This window comes from Cyprinodon tularosa, unplaced genomic scaffold (genome assembly GCF_016077235.1).
Source record: "Cyprinodon tularosa strain WSP-4 unplaced genomic scaffold, ASM1607723v1 ctg11, whole genome shotgun sequence".
NCBI lineage: Eukaryota > Metazoa > Chordata > Actinopteri > Cyprinodontiformes > Cyprinodontidae > Cyprinodon > Cyprinodon tularosa.
The window spans coordinates 3,942,901-3,969,535 of NW_024037893.1; the positions used below are offsets into that span (position 1 = coordinate 3,942,901).

The following is a 26,635-nucleotide window of genomic DNA, read 5'->3' on the forward strand; positions in this document are numbered from 1 at the left end:
GTAAATTGAGAGCTTTGCTTTTTGGCTCAGCCCTGTGCACGCTGCACAGCAGGCGCCGCACAAATCTCCCTATGATCTCCTGCTCCATCTTCCCCTCATTCCTGAACAAGACCCCAGAATACTTAAACTCCACTCCTCCTCCTGCAGTTTCTGTCTCCCAAAAAAACTGCTGGATCAGCTTTTCTGATTTGTCGACTCGCCAAATCAAGCTGCAAAAGTTCATATCTGAACCTCAGTGTCGGACGCTTGGATGCCCAGACCTCTCAGCGCTGCTTGATGCCACTCCTCGTCGACTTAGCATCTAAATCCATGCTTTAACGCCCAGAACGCGTTCGGTTTGAACGAACCTTCAGAAAATGGTGGAATATGGAACATATTACAGTTTAGGAGTTTTCATTACTTTCATGGCTTCCTATGATGAGTTCAAACAGAATAATCTGGATTGTTTTCTTTCTCTTTTTTGAAGTATTTTGGTCCAGCTTACCCATTCGCTGTGCTCTGTGATCCTTCAACAGGTTTGGACTCCACCCACCCCCCCACAGGATGACAACGATATTTACATCGATTCAGTCATGATGTTAATGTATGACACCACACCTATGCCAGAGTCCAAGCTGCCTCCTATCTACATCCGCAAGGAGCATAAGAGACTGAAGATGGACCCCTCAGGTAGAAGATTTGTCCAAACCATTAAAATTGTTGTCAGCTGTTCACCTTCATCTGAGCTCTGCTTTTGTCTAACAGCTGCCAGAAAGAAGAAGAAGGGTCACGGGGAGACGGTGATTCCTCCACGCTCTCTCTTTGAAAAGGCCAGCATGCTCAAAGTTCGGCGTGAAGGAAAAGACCAGAAAAAGAACTTTTCTCTCAAGCAGCCTCCTTTCGCCAAACCCCTGCCATCTCTGGCTAAGCCTGCCATGGAGGCTGGTCAGGATAACCCAGAGTGGCTCATCAGTGAGGACTGGGCTCTGCTGCAGGTAACCGATCCTCCCTTCTTTTTTTTTTTACCACACTTGAAGTCGAGTTAAAGAACGGTTAACTTTTCATCAAGCTGTTGTTTTGGTTGTATTAGGCAGTGAAGCAGCTGCTGGAATTGCCTTTGAACCTGACCATCGTGTCTCCTGCCCACACACCAAACTGGGATCTGGTCAGCGACGTGGTGAACTCCTGCAGCCGCATCTACCGCTCCCCGAAACAGTGCCGCAACCGCTATGAGAATGTCATCATTCCTAGAGAGGAGGGCAAGGTAGTGAAAACCCAGACGGCATAGTTTGAAGTCAAACTGACTGCTCACGTGGTTCTGATCACTTTCCCGTATTTACAGTTGGTGTACGAAGCGAATCCTAAGAAGAAATCCAAGAGCATATATAAGGTATCCTTTCTTACCTTTAGAGCGGCTGGATGTAGTTCATGGTTCTTTTTGAGTTCATATTTTCCTCTTTGTTTGCCTACATTCAGTCTAAGAACAGCCGTCCTTTGAGGACCTGTCAAATCTACACACAGGATGACAACAGCTCACAGATTCAGCTGTACAGCAGCCGCTTTGAGCTCATGAGGATAATCGCCAGCAAGAGGAGCCCTCCGATCAAGCCTCTGGGGTGCGTTCTCAGTGATTCATTTGTTGTTTTCCACCGTCTGAGAAAATATTTTACCGTATCAGCACAATGAAATAAACTGACTGTATTTCATTTTATGACAGATGCGGTCGAATTAGATGTTTGGGTATTTTGCTTTGAAAAAAAATCATATTGATTCCTAAAGATTGATGCATTAAACCAAGAATTTATTTAAATAAATGCTTTCTCCACTGTTCTTACTGATGCCTGTTGTGGCTCTTTGCAAAATATAAAGCTGATGATTGAGCCCCTAAAACAGAAAACATTTCAAAAACTAATTTTGAAACGTTTTTATCCCTTTTGTTTTTTTTGTTGTTTTTTTTTTAACAGGCTTGGAATGAATCCATTCCAGAAGAATCCAAAACATGCTTCAGTCTTAGCAGAGAGGTGTGTTAATGACATTTTTAATTTTATTTTTAGACAAACCTAAAGAAATTTCTATCCAGAAACTTGTTTTCTCTTCCTCTTTCAGTGGGATCAGCTACGATAAGCCCTTACCTCCCATTCAGGTGGCCTCTCAGCGAGCTGAAAGGATTGCAAAAGAGAAAAAGGTGACTATCAAACTAATTCATATTTAGATCCAGGTTAAGGTACTATTCTCAGTCCAATTTTTTATTTTTTTTTTGGTAAAGGTGTCACGTTGATGATAATAGTAACCTGGTTTGACCGAAATTAGAATCTAATGTCTGACATGCATGTGATCTAACCTAATAATAAATGTCAATACGTGTGCTTGCCTCATTCGTGTGTTGCTTAATCGCGTTACAAGTTCCTAGAAGGATTAGTAACCGCATTTTATCACATAAAGAACCATTTATTCTGCAATCAAGAAAGAGATTAGCAGGCTTCCTTTATCTCCATTCCCTAGTTGCACAGCCAGCAGCCGCTCTGACTCATGTGACACACTGCTTATGCGATAAATAGACAAGTTGTGTACTGGACGGAGGAGATTAGAGATAAAAGAAGAGCTGGAGCGTAAATACTGCTGTAAAAATATTTTAAGCCCACAGATGACATGGCGTCATCTGTGAGCAGGATTTTGGCAAAGGTTCATCATCCAGCAAGGATATCAGCACCTGATGCTTCTTCTAGAGAAAATGTCCCCTAAATGTGAGGATTTTTATGGGCAGTGTTGGCCTAGTGGTTAGAGCAGTGCGGTTGTACTCTGAGAAGGTTGCAAGAAACCGGTTCGATCCCACAGCCAACATTCTGGGTCTCTGAAGACCACACTACTTCCCGCCTCACAATGGCAGCCCACTGCTCCCCAATGGGATACTTGTGATGGTATAATGACACTGGAAAGGCTTTTGTCACCCATGCTTGTTTCTCGTAAGACAGAGGTCGTCAACGTTTTGAAATGGGGAAATATGAAATGGTGTTATATCAAACTGGTCCTATAGTCAATCTATTACAGATGGAGTAATCTAATAAAAGTAATTTCTCCCTGGGATTATTAAAGTATTTCTGATTCCTGGTTGATGGGACAGGTGTTTTGAATGAAACGGTGCCCAGCTTGAAAGAGCTTCTGCGTGTCGCTGAATGTTTACATTGATGACTGAAAGACATCTTCTGCCTCCATTTATCTGTTTACTACAGTGTGTTGAATTCATGTTAATGTGGATTTAAAGACATTTCAATTAGTGGAAAAAAATTGCAGGGGGGAATATTAAAAAAAGTCTATTCAACCAAAAGTTTTGCAGTCCCCATGAAGTACCTCTGTGGAACCCCTAGGGGTCACAGACCCCCTGTTGAAGACCTCTGTCATAAGAAAAAAGTAGTCTGACAACTGGAGGGTAAACTTTGCATCTCTGTTTGCGGAGGTTCATCTGGAAAAGTTGTTTATGGCTGCTTTATACTAGGTGTGTTTCCATTCAACTAAAATGTGAATTTAAAGCAAACTTTTAAAAGTTTGAATTAAAGAAAATGCAAATTTGTGTTGTTTCCATTTGGTTTGAAGCGAATCAACCAAGTGACGCAACGTGTGATGCCGTCATACGTTGTCATCCACTTTGCATCATCACATATTGGCTGCATCTCTGATTCCATACTTCAAAATTTACATTTGAAAAAATCAATGGAAAGAACAGCTACTGTTCCTATTTTACCTAGAATACCTAATGCCCATCTGTTATTTGTTTGTTTCATTGCAAGCCCAGCAGAGCGGGATTCATGCACACTGCGTTTCTCAGATGTATTTATCTCATCTTTTTAACCTGTTTGTGTTTGCAGGCCCTTGCAGAGCAGCAGAAGGCCCAGCAGCAGTTGGCCCAGCAACAGGCTGGAGCTCCTCAGGCTCAAGCCACGGCTGGTCAGGCCCAGACTCCTGCCGCTGGCCAAGCGCAGGTTCCACAAGCAGCCGGGGTGACTGGAGCTACTGCTGTGCCCAACGCAGCCGTACTGGTGAGAAAAATGCCTTTATTACTCTGTATGTGCGGTAATCCAAATTGACTCATTCTGTATTAGAACACTATGTTTGTTGTTTGTAGGCTGGAGCTATAAAAACCGCCACTGTGGGCACAACCATTCAGGCTGGTAGGTTGATACCCAGATGTTTCCTCTCATGGCAGAGTTGTTGTTTCAGAACTTGATTAACTTCTCCAATTCTTCTCCAGCCACTGTAGGGGGGAATGTGATTGTGAACACAGTAGCAGGGATTCCCCAAAGCCCCTTCCAGGCCAATAAACGCCTGGCATCTCCAGTCACCCTGTCTGTGAGTCGTGTTCTTATTGCTGCTGTTCAGGGAACTAACCTCACACAGGCCTTAACCAGCTTTTTAATGTCTCGTTGTTATTATTGATCCAGCCTGCAGGTGCAGCTGGAGCCCAGGTGGTCCACCCACAGCAGAGGGCTGTCCCCGCCGCCGCTGCCTCTGCTGAGGTGGTCGCTATAGCTACAGGTGGAGGCGTGCGAGCCGTTACCCCAGTAACAGCCCCTGCTGTGGTCTCTACTACTTTAAGCCCTGTGCAGTCACAGACACGCCCGCTGGTCCCTCAGGTCACACCAGGTACACAACCTCATCAGACCCAAGTTTCCTCCTTCCTACCATGATGCTCTTTGCAGGTTTGGATCATCTGCTGTTGTCTTTCCAGCGACAGGTATTCAGATGGCAGGGAAGTCTCTTCATGCAAACCAACTGCAGATCTTACGACAACAGCAGCATCTGCAGCAGACGCAGCAACAGCAGGCTGCGTCCACTCAGATGAAAGCTGTAGGCAAACCTCAGGTACGCTAGACGGATGCTTCAGACATTTTTAAAACAATCTTCAACCCAATTTGTTCTCACAGGCCTAAAATGTAACCGGATTGCTTTTGGCTGTTATGATGCAATTTCTGGAGAATTTTAAAGCAGCCATAATTTGATTAAGGTGTGTTAGAGACAGCGGTCCATATAAGAGTTGCAGGAACGTAGCTCTAAGCAGGGTGTTAGAGGAGTTATAAAAGGTTGTAAAGGGAACTTTGTAAAACTTTAAAAAGTATAAAAAAGTCATGAACATGATCTGACAAAATACTTTATACTTAGAATACTTTTCTTCTCATTTGTGTTAAAGGCTCCTAAAAAAAATTTATTGATCTAGCCTACAGTATATAAATTTTTTATGTCACAGAAGGACTTGAGGCAGCAATGACAGAAAGACATCAGTCAGTGTGTGTAAGGAAGAGGTCATATGGTCATATATATATATTTATATATATATATATATATATATATATACCAAACACAGAGCAAATAAGGCCCCATACACGATAGGTGGTAGCGTCTGCCGATGTTCTGTCAGACCAGCATATCCATAATCAATACGCATGCGCAAGAGGTCAAATTTAAGGTCATATCGCCATACACTTAAAAAAAACACCAAAAAAGGTCATTAAATTTAGTTTAAAGTCTATTTAATTACTTACTTTTTGGTGTTGTTTTTGAAGCAATATGACCTTAAATTGTTTTTTTGTACATGACTAAATGGATACACGCCTGTTGAGGTAGTTTAAAGTGTATTTTTCATACAAAACTAAAGGGATAAACGGGTCTTGACTGGGTATGCTAGTCTGACCGGGTATGTTTATCCGACAGAACACCGGCTCAGAGCAGGCAGTCATGTTGACCTTGACCATCTCCCCCTCACTGACCGGTGTCTGGTGAGAGAGAAGATGTTGCAAGGCCCCCAAACTAGACTCCGCTTTTATGTTTTTGTAAAGCTAGAAGGCAACATCCAGTAATACTATGGAAACTAAAGCCAAAGGTCCGTAAATTGACTCTGTGTGGCTCACAGTATGTGGGACGGGCATAAATACTAATAGTTAAAATACTAGTATAGCCTGTTCAGCACAACTTGGAATAGTTCCACTTATAGGAACCCAAAAAAGCTAAAAACTGACTTTATAAAACAAATGCGTTAAGTTTTTCCAAACAATAATGCAGTTTTAAAAGTTTAAGTCCAATACAGGAATTTGGACTTTCTCTATTAGAGTTGCACTTAAATGTCTTAAATGTTAAATTCCTTTAACTTGGAACCTTTTCTGTTTTTATTTTCTTTTTCTGTTTCCTTCATATAGCTTGAAAAGAGATAGCTTTTTTCTTGGATTGGGTTTAAATAACAAATGTTTTATAGATCAGTTTTAATGAGACAACAAGTGATAGAATATCCTTAAATTTGAATAATAGTGCTTTAAAATGTAAGCATTACTAAAATAAAGGACTACAGATATTAAGCAAAGAAATTGTAAGTTTTCAGTCATTTTAAAACTAGTTTTTCCAAACTACAGTAAAAGTTTCCAACACAGTTGCAGCTCACAGTTGTGTGGGTCTTAATAAAACTTCTTAGGGTGTTAAAAACTATATAAAAACTCCTGTATATGCATTGTTTCATGGACCTGTGGGTGACAGATTATTGAAATTTGACCTAATCCAGTGGGGGATCTACGTCACACTGGGAGTGTTGGTTGAGCTTGCTGTATTTTGGAGTGAATATAGCTTCTAGACATGCAAAGCAGATAGAGAAATACCTCTAAGGGTGATAAGCTGTAGTGCAGCATTCAGGGGTAAAAAAATCTTTTGTTCCATGAGTCTATAACACAAAATCTTACTAGAATATATTCAAATGTCTAGCTTTAAGGTAACACGGATGAAACGGTTATACTAACAGCGACTCAAATGACATCTGTGTAAAAAAATTTTTTATTTATTTTTGAGAATGAAGCCTGCATACTTTGCTTCTCCTAAACTCGTTCATGGTTGTGTTTCTAGGACTTGTTAAAAGTGCAGAGACACAAGGTGCCGTTGCAGCAGGTGGCTGCAGCGACACAGGCTCAGCAGGCAGGCGTGGCACAGCAGACCACCCAGGTGCAGCCCGCTCAGGCCGGCCAAGCCAGTCCTCAGCTCGCTGCCGTGGCTACAGCCAGACCTGGAACTGTCCTCACTGCAAACGCGCTGCAAGTGACCAGACTGGTAAGCTCAACAAATAACCTCCACTCATTATGCACGCAGCTACAGCTCACACTGTATGACCAAAGCGCAGGGTTTAAAAGTTCACAGCTCGCGATGTATGTTCTCAAACTGTGCGACCCGAATATCTGATGCGATCTACCTGCTCACGCTTTACATCTAAAAACAACGTTGGACTCAGCTCTGGAGTGAGATAGATGGACCTACTCTGACTTGTCTGTCTGGAAGCCAGAGGAGTAGATTGGAAAATGAAGCTCACTAGAGTGAAACGCGCTGCCTTGGCAATTTGTGCAATTTTGTGCTGAAAGCCCTAAAAAGAAAAGGCCACAACGTATTTGGGACAAAGACATGGCTGAACAAACGTGGCTACTACAGTCTGTCAGTTTTACAGAAATTACTCCATTTCACTCATTGCACCCCCGCCATACTTCTGTGTTTTCTTAACATTTAACTTTTTATTGGTATTTTTCTCTTATTTACATATGCAGTGTACATGAACATTATACATCGAACTCAACATAACATAGAGATTTCACTTGGGAGCTATTCAACTATTTGGCCTTTGTCCCGTCTAGTTTATTTATTTTTTTAATCTTTGTCACTGTCTTTTGTCTTGAATCTTGTCCATTTCCTCCACTTTTCTCCCATTTGAGTTTGTTGAAGTCTTAGACGATGTGTCAGCTTTTCCATAATGTAGATTTCTTCTATTATTCCAGTCCATTGTTCTTGACAAGGGGGGTCTGCCTGTCCCCATTTCCTCGTGATAGCTTGCAATGGAATTTCCCATTGGGAACCTACTAGCACTAAGTTGCTATCTGGTTAGCAAGATGCTTCCGACAAACCGGCCACAATCAAACTTGCTTGCAAACCTTCCGCCACAACAATCCCGCCCCCTTGACAAACAACCAATCACATTCACTTTATTCACTCGAGTAAAGTCGTGCACCCCTGGGGAGAATTCGGAAATGCAACAATTGGAACAGCTTCCCTACGACTTTAAATTCTCAATTTGTTCTTTTCCAGACCCGGGTGCCCACTCAGGGGCAGATCCCGGCCCAGGGAGGACAGACGGCTCAGGTAACCCTCACTAAACCTCCTGTGGTCTCTGTGCCGGCTGTGGTCTCTGCAGTGACCACCATGTCATGTGTGGCTATTAATCAAGCACAGAAAACTGGTAAGGTTGAAGACTTCATTTGATGTTTTTAGTTTATTTTTTACTCAAAATAAACACTTTAATGTAATCTCTAAATCATTTGCATGTTTGTCAGTATTCAATTCCCCCATAGAGGAGCAAAAAGTTCCTGGTTATTTTTAATGCCGTGAACAGAATATTTCCTGCTCTTGTTCTTATTGATAAAAAAAATGCTACAAATCGTTAATCAGTTCTACCTGGTCTGGTTACGTTATTATCTGGTGTTAAGGGGGCCCGGTGCTGACGCCAGCCTTCTCTCAGATGCACGTCGGGCAGCTGATTCCCATGAAGAAGCAGCAGCATCCAGCAGCCATCCAGGCAGCCGCGGCGCAGCAGAAAGCAGGGCAGCCTCAACAAGGACAGGCTGCCGTGCAGCAGAAGGTAAAAACACCAAAACTACACCTACAGGACGATCTGATGTCTTCTAATCAGCAATAGAGGCAGCATATGTGTGAGGGAAGTTGTATGAGTTGTCTGTGTAAATGATTTATTTGTCCACAGAGGTACTGCATGGGGGGTCGTGAAAGTTGTGGTTGATTAGACTTCTTTTTTATATTCCCCCTGCAGTTTTTTCCACTAATTGAACTGTCTTTAAATCCACATTAACCTGAGTTCAACACACTGTAAACAGATAAATAGTAAACAGTATAAATAAATAGTGAACATATAAATGGAGGCAGAAGATGTCTTTCAGTCATCAATGCACACATTCAGCGACACACAGGAGCTCTTTCAAGCTGGGCACCGTTTCATTCACAACACCTGTCCCATCAACCAGGAACCATTACCCAGCATGCATCAGAGCAGACTGGTCTGTTCTTGAGATTGACAGCGTATTAATACAGAGTATTAAGTTAAAAGTTCTCTTTTCTGTTGTTTTTTCTCTATAAAAGTATGTTTTAAATACTTGAAATACTTTTAGGCTTCACCATATGGCCCATTTACTGATTTAGTGTGTAATTTAGAAAAAAAAGTTCAAATGTTTAGAGGACCATGGCAACCAGCGGACCTCCCAGGGTAACGGCAGCCAGGGCTAATATTAGCCCGTCTGCAGCAGCCTCCTATCAGTTTAGCTGTGAGTGATGTACCGCTGGCTATGATGGCGATTTTTTTTTTTTCATTTGTATTTGTGTTTATCTGACCATGTTAACTATTATTCCCCCTCTAAATAAAAAAAGTAATAAATTATCATCTAGAAACTATTAATAACAGGAGGTGAAATGCAGCTCCAGACAAGCCGAGTGTGTGATGACGTCACGAGTACGTTTTTATTCAAATTGACCCATAATGCTCAATCTGTGGTTCTGTTTTCGTCGTCATTTTCTCCTCGTTAATGTTGGTTGGTGAACCTCTCCAGGTGCACTACTGCCACCAACTGATAAGGAGTGTGACAGCTTCTTGGGAAGTTTTAGATTCATACTTGTCAATTAGTCATTTATAATTTTATTATTGAAAAGTTGTAACTTTTTATTTGTACTCATAACTTTTTAACTTATATTTTTACATATGAAACGTCTGATTCCTCATGTATTAAAGAATCGAGAAAAAATAAGCAAATACAAATCTCAAATGGACTTAAACCTACGTATGTGTTTTGATTGTTATCTAACCCCGTTCCATATGCATGTTTTGTTTTCATCTGTGTACAACATGGCTTCTTTCTTAAAGAAATCTTAAATACAGACTTCAACATCAGCCTAAAACTTTCTTTTTAGTCTTTAAATTTGAACAATCAGGTTTTCTTTGAGTTAAATTTAATATTTTTCCCAGAAATCTTCAGTGTTGTTCATTTGATGCTGTTGAGGATCATAAATTGGGATTATTAGATTGTAACTAATCTTCAACCCACGTGAAATTTAACAAAGTTTGGCAAGGAATAGATTGAAGTAATTCTCTAAAGCTGGTCTTCTAACATCTCTGTAATCAGTTTTATTTGGTCCAGTGTTGCAGTTTAGATTACATATCCTCTCTCTCTTTTTTCTCCTTTCTTCCTGTTAAAGGCAACAAGTCTTAAATAAACCATCACCCAGTGTTTTGTCAGCCTGACAGTAATAGTTTGTTTAGCATATATTCATTGACAGATGTCTGAGGAAACGGCTTCCGGTTTTGCATTTTGTGATTTATTTGCTCTGATCAAGGCATTTAAAACGGCTTTTAATCTTAACTTGATTTTTTATTGTACTAAATGTCTTGCCTGTCGTAAATTTAGTGAGGATAACACTTTGATAAGAGAATTCATTTCTTTATCGAGGTCTGATTTGTCTGGAGTTTTAGCAGCGCTTTTATTCTAAACCCTGGATATTTTCTGAAGTTTTTTTTTTATTTTTTTGATAGATTGGAACCCAGCAGGTGACGATGCAGACAGCTCCGTCAGCGCAGCAGCAGAAGGTCACCTACGCAGCAACAACTCAGCTCCAGCCGGGAATCAAAACCCAGTTCTTCACCACCACCACCCCCATCGCCCAGGCCCCAAAACCAGCTGGAGCCCAGCAGATCCAGGTCGCTCATCACCTGTTTACCCAGAGTACAAAGTCTGCACATCTTTTCCGTGTTTTACTGCTGATCTAACAGGCTGTTTGCTCTGTGTTATAGGTGACTAAGCTTCCACAAATAGTGCAGCAGCAGACGACTGTGGCCAACATTCAGCAGATTGTTTCCTCTTCCCAGCAGGTGAGGCCGCTCTATTGATCCAGCTTGTTAACCTGCCTCAGCTCTGTAGTTTGGAGCCCGTCAGCAGGGTCATAAACTTCTCCTCTTGTGACCCAGGTCCAGCCTCAGACTGTGACTCTGGCCCAGCCCACCACTTCAGCTCCCGCTCAAGTCCAGATGATTCCCGCAGGGCCGCCCAGCGCTCAGGTGGTTCAGCAGAAGATCATCCCCCAGCAGGTGGTAACCCCCGCCACACAGATCCAGCCCCAGAATCCGCACAGCCCCGCCCACCTGCCCGCCGCCCCTTCGGCCGCAGAGTCCCCCGGACAGCAGTCCGGTCAGGCCCAGCAGCCCAACAAGAATCCAGCTCGCCAAGGGGGGGTCAGGACCAAAACCCCCGCCAAACCCAGCGGGGGGAGCAGCTAGTCCTGCTTTGTGACGAATCCCCTTGCCCTAGTTTTTTTGGTTTTTCTGCGGATCACATGACGTTACAGATCCCGCAGCCTCCAAGTCCTGGAAACCAGCCGCTGTCTTTATCACACCAAACCCTTTTGTTTACGCCTGTTAACTCTAGTCAGCTCTGAGTGTTACAGAGCTAATAAGTGATGAGCTCTGGAGGATCAGCGACGACCCGCCGCCGCTTCTGTTCTGCTCCACAGCCATCAGGAGCAGCGATCCCTTCTTAACCTCATTTAAATGTACATTATTTGTTATTAACAACTTCATTCTGAACCCTGCAAACCACGACAGCCCAGTCCTCCACACATCACTGCTGTCTTCTGTTTGATAAATATATATCTGCCCTAACAGACGTCCCAGGCTGGGGATGGAGTCACTCTGCATTAGTGTCAGTGTGTTCATTATTAGTCCCTGTCTGTCTGTTTCTGTTGTTACTAGTGAAAAAAGATGGTTGTTCCTTTAATCGCTTTATTTTTTTTTTTTTTAAATCATTATTTCAGTAAATACACTGTAAACATGTACTTTAGTGTTTTTGTGTTTCTCAAATTCTTTTTTTAATTGATGTCAAAAGAAAAAAAAAACTGTAAATATCAGCAAAAACATTTGTACTTGTAAAGTAGTTGTGTTTTCATTGGATTTTTCAGCCTAATTGTAATAAAGTGTTTTGTTTTTATACACAAACTCATCTTTTTCCTTTCATTAAAGTGTTGAAAGTACTTAAACATGTCGTGAGTCCTTAAACTTCGACACACTGCACTTAATTTATCTTCAGATGGAAATATAGACATGTTTTTTTTTATGTATTATCAATGCTGAGATAAGAACATTTAATTATCAAATCCAACTAGCATGTTAATTTAGATTGCAGCTTCAATTATTGTGATACATTGTTTACCAATCTACTTGCTCTGGAGAGCAGAGTTCGCTTCTTTTTATATGTTGTTGCAAAAGTCTCCAGTAGCAGAAAAAAGTCAATAGATTTGTCGAGATGCGCTAAAGGGGTCTGAAAAGTCGCTAAATAAGTTAGCAACACTGCTCTTTGCTTCATTCGTTTTCAAATGGTTTGCTGCTGTCTGTTTGGACCTTTCTGAACATGTGCAGCAAATGGACTGATCCAATATGGTGGACACTGAAAGGGGGGGTTATTAATGTCCACAAATAAGGAATAATTCTGTTAACCATACATGTAAATAGAGTTTTATGGGGCCCCCAGGAACTTGGGTTGGTGTGTTTCTACCTAAGAAAGTGGTTTGAACATCCTGCAATGAAATAGTTGGTGTTCATCCAAGTGTAGATCTTTATCTTCATTCTCTGCTGTAAATAGTCCGACCTTTATGGTTTTATTAGAGGACAAAGGTTTCTGCCCTGGAAAAGCCCCTTTCATTTCAACATGTTCAGCCTCCTGAACTTTCTTATCAGCAGCAGCGTAAGTCTTTAATGGGCCCTAAAATCATATTATTGACTTCCTTTAGAATCTTGAGACTTAAACAACTTTTTGTCTAAGTCTTTTTGTCGTTTTGTATGCAAAGAGTGTATACATTTACTTTCAGACAGTAAATGAGCAGCAGTTTAGCATTGCAATGAACGTTTCCATTACCTAAAGTGCAGCAGTGATCGAATGTAAACTGTGTGGGAGAAAAAACATGGTGCAGAAATGCATTGATATGGAAGATCAGAGCATTTCAAGACAAATATATACGGTGCAAAAAAACTCGGTGTGACTTGATTTAGAGTTTTTTCAACATTCAGCAGTCTAATTGCGGTGGGGAAGAAGCTGTTGCAGAACCTGCTGGACCTGCATCGAATGCTGCAAAGCCCTTTTCCCAGAGGGCAGCAGGGAGAACAGTCCATGCTGGGGTGTGAGGCAGAGCATGTGAACGGAGCACCACGACGCACAATTCCTGCTCCCCACTTAAGCGGATTTTCGCTCTGCCGCTGAAATTTGCACCGGGACGCTCTGCTCAAATATCGCTCCGCGCTCACCTTAATTTTCCTGCCACTCCTGCGAAATCGTTCCTCGCTCACTCAAAATTTCAGGAGAAAGCATTTTTTGTTCGTGTAATTATGCCAGGGCCCTGGGACACACAGCGATTGATTTAATGATGTGACCGATACACGTCTTATTTACCTGAATGTTAAATTATCGCAAATTACGTTCCCAGCTGTGAACGTAACACCTCGCTCCTTTCATGTTGCCATTTAAATAATTTTTAAAATCACACTTCAATCAAAAAAAATTTTATTTTACAACCGTTATAATCAAACATGTTGAATTGACGTTGAGATTGAAAACTGCTCATATTTTTTCTGCTCACATGCTCTGGTGTCAGAGGTCATTGATGGTGTTATGGGCTCGGGACACGCAGCGCTTCAATGATATGTCTTTAATGGAGGGAAGAGGAGCCCCCATGATCCTCTCTGCTGTTCTCACCCCTCTTCTCTTTTTCTTCCAGTCTGAGGCGCTGCAGCCTCCACAGCACACAGTGAGAGAGCTGGTCAGAACGCTCTCTATGGTGCTTCTGTAGAAGGTGGTGAGGATGGGTGGGGGCAGATGGGCTCTCCTCATCCTCCACAGGAAGTAGAAGCGCTTCTGGGCCCTTTTGACCAGTGAGGAGGTGTCTACAGTCCAGATGAGGGTGTCTGTGATTTGCATGTGATCAGATCAGGGCACGCCTGAGTTTGTTTTTAAGTTCTAGATTTATTGAAACACAGAAATCTCTTTGTACTATGCTAAATTTTTTTAACCATTTGCTCACTTTATAAAACACCTGTCTGTTATTTCTACAAAAGTGCCTTCTTGATTTATTCTAGAACAGAAATAGCTTTTCTTTCAATTGTTAAAGATTTAAGAAAAAATCATGTTTGTTACTCTTGAAATTTTCAAATTGAGGTAATATGAGATATGAAGATGTTTAAATATTTAAGTTAAACACACAAACTTTTGAATGGGAGACCAATTGTTCAATTTGTGATGTTTATTTAATCAATTTGAGTTTTTTTTTTTTTTTTTTGTTATTTAGTCTAACTTTTCGAGACTGTTCTCTGCAACTGAGTTTATTTAGAAAAACTTTGAGAGATCAAATGATTATTTGAGCCTCTGTTTCTGCTCATCTTGCTAAAACGTCACGTCATTCTGTGTTTGACCACAGGGGGTCGCTGTTTCACCATTTTCTGGAGCCCTGCTACTCTTGATTTTCCAGCTCAGTGAAATTTCCAATCTGCTCCCCAGAGCACACCCTGAGCCCTTCCTCTCCTCTGACACTCGGTGGCCGCTCCACCATCACAGCTAAACGAGTGAGACAAGAGAGGTGAGGTGGAAGAGAGACGAGCAGATGGGCAAAGCTGGTTCCTTTGGCCCGGATCTCACCCTGCCCAACCACTTCACCAGATTAGTCAGAAATGGTTTGTTTTTGCTCTTATTTGACCATTTTTAGGAATTGCATTAAAAATAAAAAACACAAAGAGCCTTAAGTTGTTTAGAGTCAGGGGCGGATCTACAGGGGAGCATGGGGGGGCTGAGCCTCATTACTGTATATCACTAAAATATTTTGGGGGGTTTTTGTCCAAAAAGCTCCTTACAGCTTTCCAATTAAATATTTAATTAGCCAAATATTATTTCTGCTCATTGGGGCAGTGTGTAGCACTGCTGCCTTGCAGCAAGAAGGTTCTTGGTTCCATTCCCGGCTGAATCTTTCTCCATGGAGTTTGCATGTTCTCCCTGAGCATAGGTTGGTCCTCTCTGGGTAGTCCGACTTGCTCCCACAGTCCAAAAACATGACTGTTAGGTTAATTGGCTTCTTTATATTCTCCTTAGGTGTGAATGGTTGTTGGTCTCTGTGTTGCCTTCCAATGGACTGGCGACCTGTCCAGGCTGTACCTCCTCTCGCCCATAGGCAGCTGGAGATAGACACCAGCACCCCTCACAACCCCCCTAGTGATAAGCGTGACAGAAAATGGATGCATAGCCAAATATATACCTCTATAATCTTTATTTTATATATATATATATATATATATATATATATATATATATATATATATATATATATATATATATATATATATATATATATATATATATATATATATATATATAAAACATACTTGCCTGTCTTTTAGGAAAGCATGCTTTCCAAATAGTGCTACTTGTATTTCTTACTTGTGAACAACTTATTTCTGGCTTCATATTAGTATAAACTTCTAGCCATAATGAGTTGATTAATTTTTTGTTAAATTAAAGGAAATGTGAGGAATGAGAAGTAAGAAAACACAGAAATTAGAGGAAGGAAGATGTCAGCATCATGATGTCAAAGAGAGAGAGCAGAGATAATGCAGAGGAAACTGATGAAGGATAACAGGAAGGCAGAGAATCAGTGTATCCAGCATCCAGCTGAACCACCTGCTGTTTAGATTTTAGCCCTTAAGCTCTCCTAGAAGTAATGACTGAAAATGAAGTCAATCAAAGGTACTTTTCTGACTTTGTCTTCTTTGTTGATTTATTCATTTAGTAGAATATTAGTTTCTCTTGGTTAGCCTGTAGCTAAGTTCACTTGGTTTGTTAGTACCGAAAATGGGACAATATTAAGGTATGAAATAAGCCTAACTAAGCATGGTATCCATTTTTATTCACTTCCCCACAGCGGATGCTTTTAGGAACCACCTCATATTGCAATAAATGTTGCAGTTTACAGTCATTTTCTTAAAATAAGGACATAATTTAAAGTTAAATGTATTTTGTAACTCATTTCACCGAGATGATTGATGTTTCTTAGTCTAATTTCTTTATTTTTTATGTTTATACTCACAATTGACAAAAACAATGTTTGTGATTTGACATCAGACCAATAAAAAATGTGAATACAGAATTTTAGGCTTAATCAAAACAATGTTTGATACCTGCCTAAAGCTTGCTATTTGCAGAAGATTTAATTTGCACCTCACTGGAATCCATTAAAAACAGCTTTGTGTTTCTGACAGAGCTGCTAATATAGACTGAAATTTTCGCACATCATGTATTCTTTTTTTTCTCATGTGTGCTGTGTCGGCATGGGTCAGCCTCAACAAAAAGGATTTCTTAGGGTGACTTACTTAAATCAAAGTGTGCAGGCCACTTAGCTGTAATAGTGACCTGTGTTTGCACGACTTTCAGCTGTGTGGGTTTGTTTATTTGTTTGGAATATTTTTAGAAATCTGTGTGTTTGTGTTAAGTGGGTGTTTGGGAGTTGCACAGCTACAGGAAAAGGACACAAGGCATCAGCAAAGAGAAGCCAAACACCCTGCAGAGGGACGTGGAGGCGGAGGCCTCCATCCACGCCCACAGAAGGACGGACATAAGGAGGGAATATGCATTCATTCTCCTTTACAAACTGACTCAGTAAAATCAGAAAATAAAACCTCTAAAAACAGCAGGTTTTAATTAGCAGCTAGCTGTAGATTTGGTGTTGTTCTCTGATGATGACTCTGAGCCTCAAATGACTTCAAAACACTATCTGTCCTGGATTGCTCTTCATTTAAAAATGATCGACTTGCTCTTTCCATTCACCTGTCTACTCTGCCCGTGGAAAAAATAATGCAACCGCTTTAGGTATTTACTTAATCATATTTAGTTACTGTAACACAATTGTTTTATGTCCTACACTGCTAACATGAAGCAATTGTGTTTAAGTTAATGCCAAAAACAGTTGCATTATTTTTTTTCAGTGTACCGTTCATCTGTTCGGCTGTGACTCCATCCTGGAGAGAAATATCAGCTGTGCTGCTTCCATCAACACCTTTGTCTATAGATGTTTTGATTGGCCTGTTTTTCAGTGTAGTCCTGTTTCTCTGACTGTGACTAACTGGATGTGCTCTCTTTATCCTCTGACATGGGAGCTGGCTCAGAGCTCGTCTGCCTGGCTGTGTGTTTCCTGGACGGGGCCGCCTTTAACAGTTGTTTTTTTGTATCTCTGCTTCTGTCTCCTTGAACCCCAGTGGGCCTCAGCAGATGGCCGCTCACACTGAGCCTGGATCTGCTGGAGGTTCCTTCCTGTTAAAAGGGAGTTTTTCCTCTCCACTGTCGCTACAAGCATGCTTAGTGTGAGGGATTGCTGAAGAGTCAATGAGTCGATGCAATCAACTGGTTTTCCTTAGATAGAAAACTTTGTATCAATTTGACTGGATGATCTGGTGAACTGTAAAGTGCCTTGAGATGACATGTGTTGTGAATTGGTGCTATAGAAATAAACTGCATTGAATTGAATCTGATCCACCTGTTTCCAGCTGCTATTTATGCTGCCTGTTTTCCTGCCATCAGCATTAGATTATTCGAGCCTACTCTTTTTTATAGTCTGCCTGATCCTGACCTGTTTCTGCTCCTGTACCTGTGGAATCACCTTTGTCACAAGCTGCGGAGTAACCACTCTTCTGGACTTCACTCCTTCTTCTGGGCTTAGACTGAACTTTACCACGTTGGTGACTTTCATGTTCAATATCATTCCCCGTCTGAGTCCTGAAGTCACTGACCTGAGTTTCCGTTTCTACAGTGTATCCAGTGAACCTGCCCCAGCTGACGTTTTAAATAAACTGTTTTTGAATCTGATCTGTATTCTTGAATTCTGGGTCAACATTCTGAGCTCCTGACAATCCAGGCCTGTTCCAATCAATTCCTGCTAAAAGAAAAGCCTCCCTGCAGCATGAACGCGCCACCATCCTGCTGAAAACAGGTTGGTGTGTTTATGATCCGGTGTGATGGTTGTCCAGTGGTCTCATCTGACCGGAACACAAGCTGCTGTTGTTCCTTCGAAACAGATTATAAATGAGAACTAATTTCTCTGTTTCATGCTTTATTTCCAATAAATGCATGTTTTATTTTATCACATAAACTAAATACACTGAAACAGGTGGTTGACTTGGTGAGGTAAGAGAATAGCTTTATAAAGAACTGGATAACAAATGGGTTACCTCGTTTAGCACCATTTCCAACCTTTGAGTGCAAAGTCAGAGTGGTTGTTGGGGTTTAACGGTGTAAAATGCTCCACCTCCACAGCCTGTCAGCAGCTTCACAAATCTTCTGCGAACAATTGCAGCTGCTAAAGACGAGCTGTCAGAAAGCTGCCGCCGCTCTCTGTTACTCTCTCTGGAGTCAAACGTCAGTTAACAGCAGATAACATTGGAGGTAACTGCTCCTTTCACACAGGCACCCAGCAAAACAAACAGACGCGCTGTGTGTTTGCTTTGATGTTAAAGCGAAGGAAATGAGAGTGACACATTTAAAGCACGTGTTTGTGCAGAAAGCACCTAGAGCAGGACCTTGGAGCACTTGTGTCTCGACGGTTTTCCTTGACGATGAAGCTGTTCTGCACAGAGTTGCATCCAGTGGGAGCAGAAGGACCTCCCACCATGCATGTGTTTATCCCAACAGGGTCTTCCCAGCCTCTGAACGAGGCCAAATGTTGCACCTCTGCAGGAGGTCAGAGAAACCCTTTCAACAACAGCCTCTGGCAATGGGGATGATACAATTATTACGTGTGGTGACACAACAACAGCGGTTGGGGGGGGGATTAGTGGATCGAGGGCTTTGTTGTTGCCTAAGAGACGAGCTCCCTTGCTCAGGCCTGTACAGTTTGCTCAGCGGGTCGCCTCTGTCCGTGCTCAGGCATCGATCACACGGCCTCGGGGTCCTTCCCCTGCTTATTGATGCTCCTCTGATGATGCTGGTGATCTTGGCTACTGGAGGAGTAAAATTTTTTTTTTTAAAGAAAAGAAAGAGGTAGTCTGGCTTCCTAGAAAGGTTGCCACGGTAACCAGCTGCAACCCCCTTTTTAGTGCACATCACAAGGCTGCTGGAACAATGGTTCCAGCAGCTTTTTTCTAGACGCTGCTGCTTTCTTTTGAAGACTGAATCCCATCAGGATCCTACTGTACCCTCACTGCCATGCAGGCCTCAAGCAGGCAGTTTGAACTTTAATGTCAAATAAGGAAAAATTCATAAAGTTGTCTCTTTTTTCTAAGATGCTCTTTGATGTCCAGCCTTACATAATAAGTCATCTTTATTGGGTTTAGTGATCTCCATTTTCTGAGGCCAATGTGGGACTGGCTTATTACTCCGAATGATGAGTCACAGGTTTGCTGGCCAATTTCACTGAACTGCATTGTGGGAGGGGGGGCGATAATTGCTCTGCATGCAAGATGAGCTGAGAGAGCACCAGAGCTGATATGCTCCACTTCCTCTCACACAGTGATGGGAAGTGTCACTCTGCGCTTTAAGGACATACTGTGGAGCTACAGTAGAAGCCTGCCTCCATCGCTTTCATTCTTCCCCCACTTTCTTCTTCTTCTGTTCACTTGGCAGCTCAAATGTCTTGGTGTGACTCTCTGCATCTGCAAACCGACGAGGCGATCTCCTTCTTCTACCTTCTTAAATACGATTTCATCACAGCTCAGCTGCAGCCTGCGCTCTATATGGATTATATTACATAGAGGCGTACTTTTAACCAACTGGGATGTTTTTCTGAAAACAGTTGGTTGCACTTGATTTCAGAGGTGTCAAGTAAAAAAGTACAACTACTATTACCAGTATTGGACAGTGCAATATTCAGTTACCATGGAGACTGAACACAAACTTTAGGAGGAATATTACTGTTAACCAAGACATTTATAACAGCCCCTCCCCATGTACCGGCTATTCTCTTACATAAGTAGTAAAAAAAGTGTGATTTTAGAGTTATTAAAGCTTCATTGTTCTTTTGAATAGAAAAGCAAACGTACGACATGTTTACAGCACTTTTCAGCTACTTAAAACGCTTTACATAAGAGCCACTCCAGTGAAAAGCAACTCAGGAAGCTGGAATTAACCCAAAGCTTTTGGATTAAACACCAGCTGTCCCGCTGAGCCACAGTCCCCCCCTTTGTAAAATGTCTTGGGGTTTTCCTAAACTCATAATAGATTTTATGATTGTTAATAACTTTAAAGGGATGGAGAAATTAAACTAAAGCTAAAATGTACTGAAACACTAAACACTGCTTTGGAGAAATCAAGGTCATGTTCCTCCCTGGCAGAGGTGGGAAGTATTTAGATACATCATTTACTCTGTTGCATTTACCTAAGAAACATTTTGGACAGAAAAAAAATAAATTTAGGAGTAGTTTTATTAACGTACTTCTTACTTTTACTTAAGCAATATTCTCAGCTGAAATTACAGTAAGTAGTAGGTTACCCTGTCCTCACATATAAAGCAATGTTGTAAAATGAAACGGTCTCCCTCTGTGTTTTATAATCTGATAGCAGACCACCTTGGACCAGAGGATGAAGAATTCACAGAGTTGCTGCTAAAGACAAAGCCACGTTCACCCATCTAGACTAAATCCTATAGCAGAGAACCAAAAATCTTGGGTTAGTTTTTCTTTTTTGGAGAGTTTATTTGTATTTGTTTGTTTATGTGCAGGATAGGTCGAAAAATAGATGGATTTTAATTTATGGATTTTTTACTAAACCAGACGGTGGCAGCAGTGAGCTTTGACAGCCTTAGTGTTGGACTCAAAAAGACCAAAGGACTTTTACTCAAGACAAAAACACAAGAAAAGGGAAGGTTGTTGGTTCGTTAGCAGGATCAATTGAAGACGTATTTAGAAATAGAAGTACCTGTCCCTTATTAAGTGGAACAGGAACGCACTTTGTCCCGTAATACTGTGAGAGTAAAAGTAGTAAGCACTTTGTCCCGTAATACTGTGAGAGTAAAAGTAGTAAATGCATGATGTTATTGTCGTTGTCTGGGCAACCATAATGTTTTACATCATGTTGCAATGTTCAGCCAATCATGTAGTGTAACGTCACTGGCATTAAGCAGGACCCAAGCAGATCTGGTATCCGGGCATACACTATGCGATTTTTTTCAAGCGTTGCACACAGCTAAAGCTCGAACTGTACCATGAAACCTCAGGGTTTCATGGTACAGTGTGAGCGCACAATGCACGTTCTCACACTGTGCGACCAGACTAACTGATGCGATCAACCTGCTCACGCTGTACGTGTATAAACCACGTTGGACCCAGCTCCGCAGTGAGATGGCGCTACTCGAATTCGTCTATCCGGAATCCAAACAAGTAGAAGAGGAATATGGAGCTCAGGAGAGTGAAACACGCTACCTTGGTAATTTGTGCAATTTTGTGCTGAAAGCTCTAAAAAGAAAAGACGACGACATATTTGGGACAAAGACATGGCTGAGCAAACATGGCTACCACGGTCTGTCAGTTTTACAGAAAGAAATCCATTTCCCTCATTGCACCCCCACCATGCTTCTGTGTTTTCGTCTGAAAGGAAGAAGAAGAATCCTTCTTTGCACACTGAGCGATTTACCCACGATGGCCGACTGAATTTCAAACATGTTTGGTTTTCTCCCAACCTTACAATTCCTGATTGGGGGTGGTCATGACAGTCTGATTGCCCCTCGTTACCCCCTGTACACTGCATGATGCACGATGAAGGCTGAAAGTCGGCCCGATCAAAAAATGTACGCACGACTTGAAAGTCGGCCCGAAAATGGCAAAAAATCGAACATAGTATGCCCCGCTTTACATTGGCAAATTTACTTTTAAGGAAAGGACTCTGTGCTCTGATAAAAATCGTGTAATATATCTCAAATGACGCAAACGGGTTACAATTTACACAGTCTTGCTTCATGGTAGTCTTTTATGCAAATAGATTATAGAAAACACTGTGATTAGTTTTAACCACTGCAAAGACACGCAAAGGGTGGAGCCGACATAAGCACCATGGTTCACGAGGGTTAATAAACAACTAAAGAATTAAAGTGTGTCATGTGTTACCTGCTAACTGCAGGCTGGATGTCGTCTCATTCCAAGTCCTGTCTTTGGTGTGGCATTTTCCCAACCAGAACCAGCTCAGCCCGTGACTCACTTTAAACACACGCCACAGTGACTAGGATGGGGATTAGCGCCAACTGTCTGACCCAGACCTCAGGATGATGAGCTAAATGTCATTTTTGCAAAAGAGCCTCTAAGTGTGTGTAAGTATACAACACATGCGTGGAAAGGAGCCCAAATACTGGGATTATGTTGTTGGGACAGAAATTGGGTCATTTTAACCAAACACTGGATCATAATGTAATGATCTCCAGGTGTCTGAGTTTTGGTTTTCTTTCTGTTTTCATGTTTTCAGCGTTTTCTTGTTTATTACACTCTAACAGGCCCTGACATATTCTGCTGTTTATTTTGGGAAGCCAAGGTCTTGTTACATTAGTTCGTTCTTCTCTGTTGACTGTTTTTATTTTTATGTTCAGCTCTTTGTAGACAGATTTTATCTCTTAGATCCCTGGTTATTTAAACCAGGGTTTATAGTTTCCTTGTGTCTCACCTCCTTTTTTTGTTATATGGCAGTGTTCACACAGCAAACAAATGTCACCTGAATCCAGTCTTTTTGTCCATATCTGACCCGTATCTCTAAAAAAAAAAAGTAATTGGAATTGACTCACTTTTATATTTTGTACTAAATCAAACACATATCTGATAGTTTTCAAAGAGTCTAGCCGTGGCAAATGGAATCACGCTTTTCATGCTTTTCATGATGCGGTCTTGATATTTTTGGCTCCTGTTTCTCAGTAGTTTCATGATGACACAGAGGCACCGGGATTCACTATTGAATTGAACATTTCTAGTATCGCTTCTGTAAATAGTGCTCTGCTATGTGGTGTTTGCATTCTTCTTCTGCACATGCAGATTGCTTTGGGGTTCTGATCTCTTCAGACAGTTTAACAGCAGTCACATTTAATGAATTATATGAACGACTAAGTTAAAACAAAGGATTGTTTTGCAACAAAAAATGGAGTTGGGCAACAAGATGCACTGGTAGAACGTATCCTTACAATCTCTCCTTTTGCTTCACTGCTGTCTTTTTGTCACATCTGCAACGGTTTTGGTTTTGTTTAAGTTTCTTTTTGAGTTATCAGTTTCACTTTGATTAAAGTATTTTTTGTTTTCTAGTTTTATTTGTGTAATTCCTATTTCTTGGTGTTTTCTGGATGTATTTGAGTTCTTAGGCATTTTCTTGTTTTCCCTCTGTTGCCCTCTTGTTTTGGTCTCCTTTTCCCTAGCTCCCTTCTAGACTCCTCTGTTTACGCCTGCTCCTAATCTGCTAATTAGCCTGGTCTTTTTTTCTCTCTCCCATATATGCACCTCCTCAGTCAGTGTTGCTGATTTGTCATCATTTCCTTGCCCCCTTGTTGTAAGTATTCCTGGTTTTCAGTATTTTGGGATTTTGTGAATTAATGTTTTTGGACTTATGCTTCTGTTACCCTTTTTGGTTAATTAAATCTAGCAAGAAACCACCTCAGCTTCAGAGTCTGCATTTGGGTCCTGTCAAACCTTCACCCCACCTTGACAGCTACAGATATTCTCTGATCATCTCATCTGGTTTACTTGTAATCTTCCATCCTGGCTTCATTATTCAAATTTCTGCTTCCTGATTGTTCTCTGTTGGATTCTTATGTCGTGCTGCTCTGTATTCCTTATGCGACTCTGCTTCATTTTACCTTCATCCACTCTGTGTTTTTGGGACCTTGTCTATCATAATCATGACACATAAAGTGAGGGCAATTTTTTGTCATTTTGAAGGAAGGAAGTGAGCTGTGTGAAGGACTTTAATTAGCCTTTAGGTGTCTGTGACAAGCTTTTCAACAGAATAAAAAGAAAAAAAAGCTAAGCAAAGGATATTAATATTGCAAATGTGGGTGTTTTTTTTTTACACTCTGTTCTGACTAAAGACATAATAAAAGACAGTGATGACTCAGAATTCATAAACAGCTCAGGTAGACAACAGGTTGTGCAAAAGCAGGATTATTTTGGTAAACAGTGCAAGACTGCTTGGTTGCCGGAATATTAACACGTATTAACAGTTTTTTGCAGTGGAGATAATTAGTGCTGCCTTGGAGGGAGCTTTATAACTGAAAGGGTAACCTATAGTTGGACTGGTTCCAATGAGCAGTTGTGATCTGAGGACTTTTAGACACATTTTCTTAGTGAAGAAAGGTTTGAATACATTTGAGCAGTTTATAGCTGATAGCAGATGCTTTAGTACATTTACTTTAGTGCACTTGGTCTTATATATATATAAAACTCTTCCTCAGCCGCTGCGGACGGTCTCCCCCTTTTTTCCTCCAAGTTTGGGTTCTCTACCAGAGACATACATGGGAGCTTGAGGGTATCTTTGCTGTTCCTAGAACTGCACTCGTCTGGACCGAGATGTCTGATGTATTTCCAGGGATCTGCTGTAACTCCTCCAGTTTCAGGGTCACTGCCCTGAGTGCCCAGTGACCAAGGGTACCACTGATGCCTTGACCTTCCAGGTTTTCTCCAGCTCTTCTCTGAGCCCCTGGTATTTCTCTAGTTTCTCATGTTCCTTTTTCCTGATGTTGCAGTCACTTGGTATTGCTATGGCAACCACAACGGCTTTCCTCTGCTTTTTGTCCACCACCACAATGTCTTGTTGGTTTGCCATTACCATTCCGTCCGTCTGTATCTGGAAATCCTTCTCATTCTCGACAACCTTTGGAGGTGTTTCCCACTTTGACCTTGGGGTTTCCGGCCCATACTCTGCACAGATGTCCCTGTACACTATTCCAGTCACTTGGTTATGGCGCTCCATGTAAGCTTTCCCTGCTAGCATCTTACCCCCTGCAGTTATGTGCTGTATTGTCTCAGGGGCCTCTTGGCACAGTCTGCACCGGGGGTCTTGTCTAGTGTGGTAGATCTGGGCCTCTATTGCTCAGGCCCTGCTCCTGTGCAGCCATGATGAGTGCCTCTTTGCTGTCCTTCAGCCCGGCTTTGTCTAGCCATTGTTAGGATTTCCTGATATCCGCCACTTCATTTATGTTCCGGTGGTACATGCCGTGTTGGGGCTTATCCTTCCATGACGGAACCTCCAGCACCTGATTTACTGTTTCGCGTTGTCTGAGAAATTCAGTGAGGATGTCGTCTAATTGAGCCTTGTCCTTTATGTACTTATGGATATTGGATGTTTTATCCCAGATAGTTGCTCTCACGCTTACTAGTCTTCGGCCTCCTTCCTCATGGCTAGCGTACATTCTCAGGGTGCTGGATTTGGGGTGATACCCTCCGTGCATGGTAAACTCGTGCATATATATATATATATATATATATATATATATATATATATATATATATATATATATATATATATATATATATATATATATATATATATATATATATATATATATATATATTTATATAGTATAAACTTCTTATACATCCTCTCCTGCCATATGCTGGGAATATGTTGGGTAATATCAACAGATGGATGGATTATACCAATATTTACTTGGTTATTAATAAAATATATGGCATATACTTTGCAGGAATAGCTTTGGTAGAACTAACATAAAACTTTAGTTAATTTAACCAGGTTGAAAGTGTTTGGGGTCAAAAATGTCTCAAAATTTGCTGGTTCAAACTCATAATCTAATCCTGTTTCTTTGATTCAGTGCAGGGTGGACTTGATTCTATTGCAACCAAAGATGGATTAGGCTTAACCGGATTGTTTTAACACAACAGTAATTAAATTCCATGGCTTTAGAAATGGTTGAAAAAAATAACCTTTTAATTTTAGCGCAAAGCTATGGAAAACTGAAGGTACTGTACTGACCAAAATCTTGATGGGGAATAATTTATCACATCCAACATCCTAAAGCCAATATCTATGGAAATGTATGTAAATTTAGGGGGGAAATGTCAACTGTGGCAATGAATGGCAGACCTTCGAAAAAGACTCTGGGAACTTTTAAATCCAGCCTCATTCTGTAACGTCTTTACAGACAGCTTTATGTGAATATAAATGTATAAATAAACTGTGTTTTATTTGAGTAACACCAGATAAAGCCATAAAGCTTAGAAACATCTTCAGTAATAAATAACTGTTCAGTCCCACACAGTCAAAACATCCGTGAAGAGGAAACAGTGCGTTTGTTGTCAGAGATGAATAAATGCAAATCGCCCTGAGAGGAAATTTGCCATCCACTTTTTTTCAACGTACCTTTAGATAAGCAGGTAGGCAGGTGACTGCACATTGTGAATCAAGTGTGTGTGGGAGCAAACAGCTTTAATGAACAGAGATGGGCTTTTTTTTCATTGGCTCATACAGCAGCTCAAACACAGGAATAACTGTGTTTAAGCTACATGAATGTAAATAATAAAGGCAACATCAGAGGATAGAAAGGTTTGATTAAAAATAAACTGGTTAAGTAAAGATACAGATGGGGGGGATTAGGCAAT

The 26,635-nt window shown here is 41.2% G+C and overlaps 1 protein-coding gene across 8 annotated transcripts in view; it reads left to right on the forward strand.

Annotated features, from left to right (window-relative positions):
* The window catches only part of ep400 (E1A binding protein p400), a 44,966-nt gene extending 32,932 nt beyond the window's left edge, over nucleotides 1-12,034 (forward strand). For 4 of the 8 annotated variants that reach the window (XM_038296341.1, XM_038296349.1, XM_038296356.1 and 1 more), the window contains 18 exons: nucleotides 516-669; nucleotides 745-974; nucleotides 1,070-1,243; nucleotides 1,322-1,369; nucleotides 1,456-1,595; nucleotides 1,944-2,000; nucleotides 2,086-2,164; nucleotides 3,843-4,013; nucleotides 4,100-4,145; nucleotides 4,226-4,323; nucleotides 4,416-4,617; nucleotides 4,703-4,836; nucleotides 6,856-7,056; nucleotides 8,077-8,227; nucleotides 8,475-8,626; nucleotides 10,580-10,744; nucleotides 10,838-10,915; nucleotides 11,012-12,034. In XM_038296341.1, coding sequence (XP_038152269.1) covers nucleotides 516-669; nucleotides 745-974; nucleotides 1,070-1,243; nucleotides 1,322-1,369; nucleotides 1,456-1,595; nucleotides 1,944-2,000; nucleotides 2,086-2,164; nucleotides 3,843-4,013; nucleotides 4,100-4,145; nucleotides 4,226-4,323; nucleotides 4,416-4,617; nucleotides 4,703-4,836; nucleotides 6,856-7,056; nucleotides 8,077-8,227; nucleotides 8,475-8,626; nucleotides 10,580-10,744; nucleotides 10,838-10,915; nucleotides 11,012-11,320 — 2,589 coding nt within the window. In that variant the 3' untranslated portion in view covers nucleotides 11,321-12,034. The remainder of the gene's footprint in view (nucleotides 1-515; nucleotides 670-744; nucleotides 975-1,069; nucleotides 1,244-1,321; nucleotides 1,370-1,455; nucleotides 1,596-1,943; nucleotides 2,001-2,085; nucleotides 2,165-3,842; nucleotides 4,014-4,099; nucleotides 4,146-4,225; nucleotides 4,324-4,415; nucleotides 4,618-4,702; nucleotides 4,837-6,855; nucleotides 7,057-8,076; nucleotides 8,228-8,474; nucleotides 8,627-10,579; nucleotides 10,745-10,837; nucleotides 10,916-11,011) is intronic. The other 4 variants (XM_038296390.1, XM_038296372.1, XM_038296363.1 and 1 more) reach the window with 1 other exon arrangement.
* Nucleotides 12,035-26,635: the final 14,601 nt, after the last annotated feature.